The 9,985-nt window shown below is 54.4% G+C and overlaps 1 protein-coding gene across 1 annotated transcript in view; it reads left to right on the forward strand.

The window, feature by feature from the left end:
* NSG2 (neuronal vesicle trafficking associated 2) overlaps positions 1 to 9,417 on the forward strand; it is a 56,686-nt gene extending 47,269 nt beyond the window's left edge. The window contains exons 4-5 of the mRNA XM_040445443.1: positions 8,088 to 8,198; positions 9,117 to 9,417. Coding sequence (XP_040301377.1) covers positions 8,088 to 8,198; positions 9,117 to 9,308 — 303 coding nt within the window. The 3' untranslated portion in view covers positions 9,309 to 9,417. The remainder of the gene's footprint in view (positions 1 to 8,087; positions 8,199 to 9,116) is intronic.
* Positions 9,418 to 9,985: the final 568 nt, after the last annotated feature.

The following is a 9,985-nucleotide window of genomic DNA, read 5'->3' on the forward strand; positions in this document are numbered from 1 at the left end:
GTGACCTGGCTGAAGTCGGACGCTCAACCGACTGCGCCACCCAGGCGCCCCCAGGATGATTTCATCTTAAGATCTTTGACTTAATTGTACCTACAAAGACTTCATTTCCAAATAAGGTCACATTTACAGGTTCCAGAGATTAGGACATGCACGTATCTCTTGGGGGGGGCCACTGCTCAACTCACTCCAAGGCTTCACGTTATCTGATGTAATCCTCCAGACTCTGAGAGGCAGAGACTATTGTTGTTCCCCTTTTACGCAAGAGGAAACTCGCTAAAAGGGTAACCTTTATGAGAGCAGGGACCTCCCCTGTCCTTGGCGTTGGATGCCAAATGTGTAGAATTATTTTTGGCACATTGTAGGTGCTCAGCTGATATTTAGCGAATAAATGCCTTATGGGGAATATCGCATGGGCTGAAGAGCCCGGGCCAATACTTTATTGAGTTAGACTCCAGTCTGTATTGTTTCATTAACTGTATGAGTCCGACAATGAGGTAGCCTCTCTGTGCCTTAGTTTCCTCATCCAAAAAAATGAAGATGTATCTACCTCATAGGGCTGTTGGGCGGCTTACAAGGATAAATCCATATCCAGTGCCCAAAACAGTGCCTGGCACATAACCAGTGCTTAGTAAATAGAAATGCGAAGTGTTATTCCACACTGCCCCTCAAGAGGGGAAGCAGACCAGGGGTGGTTAATTATGGCGCACTGAGAAAAGTGCCAGGGAGCTGTGAGCAGCCAGGGGAGGGGCTAAGAAGACTTTTGGGGAAGACTTTGGGGAAGAGGAGCTACCTGATCTGGGTCATACAGGGCCAGCAGGTGCAAGAGTGTAGAGGTGGGGGAGTCAGGGTGCATCAGGCAGTGGGAGGAAGGGGGCTGAGCCCCAGGGGGGATGTTGAAGACAAATCAGGAAAGGCCTTGTCTTCTGACCGAGGTGGAAGATACCGGGCTGGTTCTGGAATGGAGAGGTCAAGGTGCCGTTTAGGCGCCTCAGTGTATTGTCTGCACCTAGCTGGTACCAACTGTGGGAACTCGGGCAAGTCACTTAACCTCTCAGAGCCTCAGTTTATCCGTTGGCTAAGTGGGGATAATAATGCTACCTGTTGCCTACAATTGTGCCAATATGCATATACAGTGAGTTCCCAATAACTCTTAGCACCTATGATTAGTATTGCTATTCCTACCACTGTTACTGTCATTGTATGGACATATGGCTCATGGCGGGTGGTCGTTATGGCCCCTGTCTTGGCACGGCTTTGCCAGAATTGCGAGCCGCATACCCTGTGTTGAGTTCTTTGTCTTCTCTCTCTCTGACCTATGCTCGAAAGCTTGAGGAGACATCTCAGGCAGGTGTTAGCGGATTCCAACCCAAATCCTGATCCTTTTCAAGGTTAAGGTGCCTTCGTTGGGCGGGCGGGGGGGGGGGGGGGGCTGTAGTGGATGGGATTGAGAATAGGGGATGGAAAAGACCAGAAGGCCAAGTGCAGGTAATTCAGCGCTCCATCCGGGATACATGCAACGTGGTTTGGACCAGGTTGCACGTCTGTCTGCTTGTGTATGTCTGGGGAAGAGAGTGTGTGTGTGTGTGCATGTGTGTGCGTGCGTGCACGTGTGCATTGCACGGTCTTCATTCGATTCAGCGTTCCAGTTCAGGAGATGTTTACTCGTCCCCCTGTGTAGGAGTCATGGTGCTGGGCACAGAGGAAAAGATGAGATATACTCACTGCCTAAAGCGTTCCCTGGGAAACGGAGGGTTCGGAGGTATGAAGAGGTCATGATGACAGAGTAAGCACCCTCAGAGCAGCCTCGGAAGACCCTGTCCAGAGCCGGGCAGAGAGGGGACAGTGGGGCTGGACGGAAAGGCTGAGGAGCCATTCTCCCTGACGAGGAAGGACACACGGGAGTTCCGGGCTGAGAAGCACAAGGACAGGAGAACTCTGTGGGGCTGGGCATGGCTGGAGGGGACCGTGTGGAGCCAGGGAGTGGTGGCCGGAGCTGGAGGCTGGCAGAGACGGGCCAGACTGGCCCTGGGAGGCGAGGCTGAGCAGGTTGTTAGCTGAAAGCACGGGGATGGATGTCGTGGGAAGTGCCTCTCCTGGACAGGACAAGGGTGACCTTGGTCTCAAAGCCCTATGGTGCCTCATCTCAGCGGCCTCTCCTCTCGTCCCCTGTCTCAGCTACACTGCTCCTTCCAGGCCCACTGGGACCCTAGACTCTCTCTGTGGGTCTTTGGGCTGGCACCTCATCCTGGGCCACTCTCTTAGGTGGAGCCCCTTCTCCCACCCTGGCCCGCCCTATCCCTGGTCCGCACAGTTCCGGGTCCTGCTCAGGGCCCGTTTCATAATTATTTCTTTGCAATTCGTTTGTTCAGCATCTGATCCCGTCTCCGCCATAAGCTCTGGAGGCGATGACCGTATGGCAGCAGCTGGCCCGCTGTGGGCCCTGCATCAATGTGTGTTGAGCGGATGCTCAGATGAACGCGCGAGGGGCGGGCCCGGAGACGGGGAGCAGCGGGTATTCCCAGCGGTGAGGATGCCGTTTCTGCAGAAACCCAAATCTAGCCTGGATTTATTTCTAGTCCCAGGTTGTTGCATCGAGAAGTGGGGCCGAGGGCTTTGGGGCCTCTCTGAGGCTAGATGATCGAGTCAGTGACTCCTGGCGTGTAGTTAGGTTTTCACATTCCGAGGTGCTCGTGGGGAGGTGGGAGCTTCTCTCTGGGGTCCTCTCTGGGGATCCCCCTCTGTGCTGGGAGTTTTACTGTAGGGACCAAAGCACTAACGAATCTGCCAGAAAGGGATAGGCCAGCTGAGGACGGCCGGCTCCCCCGGATGCCCCGTGGAGACCCCTCCTCAGGGAGTAGCTCATCCAGGTACCACAACGGGAACCTTGGTCTACTCCTACTCCCCATTTCCCTTCCGACAACCAATGCTGCTCAGCTCACAAGAATCCAGACCAGCCCTACTGTCACCCTTCGTCCCCAGCGTCCCCTCCCTCCTTCCCTTTCACCTCACTCTGCTTACCTCCCAGGAGCTTCTCAAAACATTCACCCCTCCACCCTCACGGCCCCAGGCCCGGTCTCAGCGCTGGGGGCATGGCCTCACGCATCAGTTCTCGCTGGCCTCTCTGCCTCCAGCCCCTGCAAACCTGCCTCCGTGTTGCTCACAGAGGCATCGTTCCAAAACATAATTTGTGTCCTGTCACTTCCCTCCTTAAGACCTTCAGGGGCTCCCTGTTCCCCTGGAGATAAAGCCCAAGTTGTAGCCTGGCCCTTCCTTATCTGTTCTCTTGCCGCCATCCCGTTGCGCCAGACCCCTCTCTCCCTCATTTGCATCCTCTGGGCCAGCCACGGTGAACCATGTGATGCTTCCAGAACAGTCCCAGCTTCCACCCCGTGGCAGATACGACTTCTCTGCTCAGAACCTTCTTCCTTCCCTATCCTGGCGTTCCTCCCTGGAGTCACTTCCAACGTTGCCTCCTCCAGGAGGCCTTCCCTGATCCTCTCCCTGGCCCCCCACTTCCAGACTGGTTAGGCCCAGAAGTCCCCTGTGCTGCTGCCCTCACGGTGCCAGCCCTTGTGTTGCACGTGCCCGCCCCCATCTGTCCACCTCTCCCTCACCCAGTAGGCTGTGAGGCTCCGAGGGAGGGCCTGTGCTTCATTCACAGCCCTGTGTTCCCTGACAGGCTTTTAGGAAATGACTGGCTTCCAGCTGCAGAAGTTACCAAGATTCAGGACAGGGACACACACACTCTTCTTTGGTTCAAATGGCCTCTTCTCACCCTAGTTCTGGGGCTACGGAACATGTGGAAGGAGTTAGACTCGCTCAGCAAAGCCCCTCGAGTGGGTGGCACTTCTGGCGTCCTTCTCAGCGCCAGACCCTTGTCTCTGGCAGTGACATAGGGCACCCTGCCCAGCGCCTACGTGCCACACTCTTCCCTACACTTCTTGTGCATGACAGCCACCTTGGGGCTTGGACTCGGCCATCAGAGACGCTGGGGTGATTGGTCTGGGGCAGGTCCAGAGCATCAGCATTATTTCAAACACTGCCCAGGTGATTCTAAGAATGGGTAGCCAGCTTGAGAACCACTCACACCTAGTCATGCTACGGTGGCGGTCCTCGTCCCTGGTTGTGCGTTACAATCACCCAGAGAGTTCATAAGATTGCCCATGTCCTGGACCCACCGTCCCTGACCCAAAACATCAGAATCCTGGCCTCAGCACTGATTCCTACAGGACCTTCCCTCCCGCCCTCCTCCCCTCCCTCCTTCTCTCTTCTTGTTCCAGAAACACTTGTTGTGCTTAACCGGTCCAGCTCTGGGACCGCTATGGTAAATCACACCCTGCCCCTCCTAGATGGGGGCTGTTCACTCAGGGACATTAGGAAGGGAAGGGCCTCTGTCCCCTTAAGGGGAACGTGTCCCACGGGCAGGTGTGCTGAGCCCCGCTCCAGCTCCCGGTGCTTCCTCCTCCTCACCGACCTGCTGCTGACTTGGGGACGCGCATGCTGGGCTAGGCAAAGAGACTGTCTCTGCCCAGTCAGGGCTTGGGATCGCACATGGTCACATTAGGATGGGGGCTTTCTGGGGGCTCCCCAAGACCCCGCATCGGGTCAGCAGTGGTGGCGGGGGGTGGGGGGCGCTGCACCTTGCCACGCATGAGGTCTACAGCTGCCCTTTGTAGGTGGCTGCGTCTGCAAGCATGTCTGGGTCTGTCTCACGCGCAGCTCTGGTGAGGGGATGCTAGCAGGACCTTAAGGTCCTTTTGAGGGACAGAATCAACCTGAACTCTGGGCACGTGTCTTTCAATCGGGGTAAAATGCGCATACAATATTCACTGAAGCAAAGAACTCGGGGCCATTCAACGCATTCACAGTATTGGGCAAACTACCACCTCTCCCTAGTTCCAAAACATTTTCGTCACCCCAGAAGGAAACTCGGTTCCCATGAGCTGTCACTTGCCACTCCCCTTACCCCCAGGCCCTGGCAACCACCGATCTGCATTCCATCTCTATGCATATGGACAGACAATGTGCTTCTTCATCCATCACTTGGTGGACATTGGGGCTGTTTCTGCCTTTGGCTATTGGGAAATCTGGGCATTGAAAATTCTTTCCGTCTACTTCACACATCCGCTGACCAAGTATTCCTAGGTCCTTAACATTAGCTAGTGGCCTTGTACTCATCAAGTACTATCTTCAGAGTGTGTAAGGGGGTGTATGCGGGTTTGGGGCATCTCTCCCTTGCTCCAGGTTCCAGCCTCTGCTGGTATCTCCAGCTCTCTCCACATCTTACCCAAGTGATTCTGGTCTGATCTCTGCGCTCCCCCACGCCAACCTTGGGCAGGAGGCTGCTGAGGGTTCAGCGTGCACCCGGAGGGGGTACACAATGCACTGTGCTGACGAGAGTTTAGAAGTGACTTTCACATGTCACCATCTAGAGCTACCTTTTCCTCCATCCTTTCACCACTTCTGACATCAGATGTGCGGTGGTGTTCCCGCACCAAGTAATTCTCCAATTCTCGGTGGACGCTGAGTAGACGTCCTAGAATTTAGCTGGAGTCTGACGCTGGCTGCTGGAGTTAGTGCAACCCACCCCCCCAAGGTTAAGGGCTCAGTCCCACAAGCCTGCCCCAGTTCAGATGTGGGTCCCAAGTCCCAGGTTGCATCTGTACTCCTCACCGACTCGCCGTTCACTGGGGGCTCCTACAACCTCCTCTCCGGTTTTGATAATTTGTTAGAACGGCTTACAGAACTCAGTAAAGTGCTTTACTTATTATTACTGATTTGTTACGAAGGATACAAACGAACAGCCCCCAGAGGAGATACACAGGGCAAAGTCTGGAAGGGTCCTGAGCACAGGGCATCTGTCCCCGCGTAGAGTACATGATGAGTCGCACTCCCCCCATATGGACGCGTTCTTGTTCACCAACATGGACGTTCTCTGAATCTCTTCAGTTAAGACTTTTATAGAGGTTTCGTTACATAGGCGTTATTGATGAAATCACTGGCCATCAGTGATTGAACTCAATCTCTCCCCTCCCTCGGGGGCGAGGGGATGGGGTCGAAAGTTCCAACCCTCTAATCACTTGGTTGACTCCCTGGCAACTGACCCCTATCGGGATTTTCCAAAAGTCCCGTCATTAACATAAACTCAGGTGTGGTCGAAAGGGACTTGTTATGAATCCTAAAAAACACTCCTTTCATCTTTATGGATCTGGGCTATTTCAGGAACTGGGCACAAAACCCAAATATTGGAACAAAAGATGCTTCTAGTACTCTATCATTTAGGAAATTACAAGGGTTTTAGGAGTTCTGTGCCAGGAACTGGGAACAAGACCCAACTATATATTTTTCTTATATCATCATAGCACACTGTCCTAAAACTTTATTTTATTTTTTTTTTCAACGTTTATTTATTTTTGGGGCAGAGAGAGACAGAGCATGAACGGGGGAGGGGCAGAGAGAGAGGGAGACACAGAATCGGAAGCAGGCTCCAGGCTCCGAGCCATCAGCCCAGAGCCCGACGCGGGGCTCGAACTCCCGGACCGCGAGATCGTGACCTGGCTGAAGTCGGACGCCTAACCGACTGCGCCACCCAGGCGCCCCATGTCCTAAAACTTTATATACACATGCAGCCACATAGACTTCCATCCCCTCTGTCCTTCCTGGTTTGGGAAGGAGATAGGCTTGGGGACCCCCTAGGTTGATTTGATTTTTATCCTGAATCAAAGAAATCTTCTCTCCGTGACAGGAATTCTGCCCTATTTCTGGGCCAACTGACCCAAAGGCCACCAGCTTTTAAAAATAACATGAGGGGCGCCTGGGTGGCGCAGTCGGTTAAGCGTCCGACTTCAGCCAGGTCACGATCTCGAGGTCCGTGAGTTCGAGCCCCGCGTCGGGCTCTGGGCTGATGGCTCGGAGCCTGGAGCCTGTTTCCGATTCTGTGTCTCCCTCTCTCTCTGCCCCTCCCCCGTTCATGCTCTGTCTCTCCCTGTCCCAAAACAAATAAATAAAACGTTGAAAAAAAAATTTATAAAAATAACATGAAAAAACATTCTGCTTGTGACCCGAGGCACCCAATGTCGTGGGGGTTACCCTACCACTTTGTACACGGAGTGGGATGGGGTCAGCGCAAGCCTGGAGGGAGCCCCGAAAGTAGACATTTACTCCTTTCTGATAAATCCTCATGGTGCCCTCAGTCTGTTTAGCGTTGTGTTATTTTTTTAAAGCTTGCTTGTAGATAATGGTTAGGAGCTGGGCTTTCAGTGTGAGTAATTTAGAGACGGTTAGATGCTGCTGAGCAGAGAAGGGACGTGCCCTGACTTAGATTTTGAAAGGACCTCTCAGGTTGCTGTGCGTGACTGCGTTGCCTGGGTCGAGGAGGCTGCTAGTCAGGGGCTGCTTTGGAACCGCACACGAGAGAATTGTTGCTGGCTTGGCCGGGTTGGAGATGGCCGGGGTGGTAAGAAGCTGTCGGATTACGGATATGTCGGAAGGGAGAAACAGTAAGTTCCGCTGTAGATTGGATGTCGAATATGAGAAAGGGAGTCGAGGATGACTCCCAGAGTTTTGGCCTGGGTGGAGCTGGGGAAAAAGGCAGGAGGAGCAGGGGGTTCGTCTGGTAACGCGTCCACGGTGTGTCTGCGGTGCCTATGGCATGTCCAAGTGGAGGTGGAAGAGGCCGTTGTGTCTGAGATGGGAATTCAGTAGTGGTAGGGAGGGTGGTGGTGGTGGAAGGCGGGAGCGCCGGAAGGGACAGGTGGCTTAAGGATCACCACCCCCCTCCCCTCCGTGCACGTGCACACAATTAACAGGAAAAGTAAACGGGGAGAGTCACGCTTGGGCCGAGAAGGGGCTTCGGAGAGTATCTAGCAGACGGGGGAAACTGAGGCCCAAAGAGTACAGGCGCTTTTCTCCAGGTCACCCTGCAGGTTAGTGACGCAGTGAGACAGAGCGCGTTCTCTGGGCCCCAGGCCCCTGCTCTTTCTGACGCGCCACGTGGCCTACAGCTCCGGAATTCGAAGGCGGCTGTGCGGCGGACGGAAGGCAGGGTGGGCTGAGGCTGGATGACTCCCAGTTTTGTGTTCCTCCAGGTCACCATTCTCGTCAGCCTGGCCCTCGCTTTCCTCGCCTGCATCGTGTTCCTGGTGGTTTACAAAGCCTTCACCTATGACCACAGCTGCCCAGAGGGATTTGTCTATAAGGTAAGGGGTCTCTGGCAGGTGAGTGGCCCCCAGGTGACTGCCAGCTTCAGTCAGAGGGTTAATCAAGCCCACCCAAACTCAGGCAACCTCCCTGAGACTGATTAAAATGGAAGATGCGTCACGCAAGGAGTTTCACGAAGGACCTGGCTTCCTTCCGGCAGGCCGGAGAGTTCTTCCTCCCAGATAGTGCTCCCCAGAGTCGGGAGTCCGGAGGTGGTCCCACTTTGGGGTGCAGGCCGGCAGTCAGGGAGAGCTCACTCTCGCTTGAGATAGGCTGGTCCCTCTACAGACAGCTCGGCCCTGGCACCAGTCTTCCCAGTTTGATGTCTGATTCCCAGGTCCCGTGGTGGCCCCGTAGAGATGCGAGCACAGGGGGTGGGTGCTTTTGAGGTCTCCCTGAGTCCTACTGGTGGACCCTTTGCCCTGCACCCCGCTCTGGGCTCCTTCCCTTGGAAAAATCGAACCAGCTACGTGGCTTTAGGGCATCTCCTCGCCCCTCTGCGCCTCAGTTCTCTTGCCTGCAAAATGGGCTCCGGGAATACCTGCCCCCAGGGTTTTTGTGAGGCCTTAAAGGAGAGAATTTAGGTAAAACCAGTTAGCAAAGGACCTGTTAGATGATGGGCTCTCGACAAATGTTAGTTGCACTAAAGACAGAATCTGCTTTACAGCAAAATCAGGTGATAGAAATATTTATAAATGGCCACTTACCGAGTCCCTATTATAAGTCACACCCTTTCGTAGCTATTTGCATAAACATTACCTGAGTTGTAATGTGGCCTGGCCCAGGCCAGGTGGCATCGCCTGGCCTCTGGCTGAGAACCCAATGTGGCGATGGCCCCCAGATGGCGGGGCCCCGGCGTAGGTTGGGTTGGAAGCAGTCTGCTGAGCTCCCCCTGACTCTGTGTCTCTCGTCCTCAGCACAAGCGCTGTATCCCGGCCTCTCTGGATGCTTACTACTCATCCCAGGACCCCAATTCCAGAAGCCGCTTCTACACGGTCATCAGCCACTACAGTGTGGCCAAGCAGAGCACTGCTCGGGCCATCGGGCCGTGGCTGTCGGCGGCTGCTGTCATCCATGAGCCCAAGCCGCCCAAGACCCAGGGCCATTAGAGGCCCACCCCCAGCCAGAATGGGGGGTGCGGAGGGGGACCCCCCATTGGCTAAGCCAAGCTCCAGTTACAAGACACCACTGTACTCCTGGGATATGGGGGTGGGGGCGGGGCCGGGGCGGGTAGGGGGAGGGAACTCACCGAAAATATCGTGCACTGGAGTTGTCTGAATCGATATTTCTTTTTGTCTTTTGGTATTGTTGATTCGTCCCCAAGTCAGGATTATGTACAAAGGCATGTTTCGTGTTGATTGTTCCCATGTAAGATATTTTCAAAGCCACTGCTTATTACTTGTTAGGAAAATTTGAAAACAGGAAGGGAAACAAAATGAACAGAAAAAGAGTCAACTGGCTGGATCTGGAAGACGCTGCCGGGCCGTAAAGAGCACAGCCTCTGGGCTTCTTAGCAGAGAAACTGTAGTTTCAGCATGGGGTTTGGAAGGTACCGAAAATGTGAGTGATGCAGGCTGGGGCTGTGTGGCTGGCCTCTGGTCTGCAGGAGAGGACTATGGGAAGTTAGGACCGGCCTAGCTGGAGAGAAGGGCTGATTTCGGCATCGGTAAGCCCGGAACACACACGACCCAAAGTGAGGAGCTCCCACCACCGGTGTGTTTGGCCAAATTAGCACAAATTGTCCATATGGGAATCTAAGCTAGGGCTCGGGCTGACCCAGGGAGCC

This window comes from Herpailurus yagouaroundi, unplaced genomic scaffold (assembly GCF_014898765.1).
Source record: "Herpailurus yagouaroundi ecotype Mexico unplaced genomic scaffold, PumYag 29, whole genome shotgun sequence".
NCBI classification, from domain to species: domain Eukaryota; kingdom Metazoa; phylum Chordata; class Mammalia; order Carnivora; family Felidae; genus Herpailurus; species Herpailurus yagouaroundi.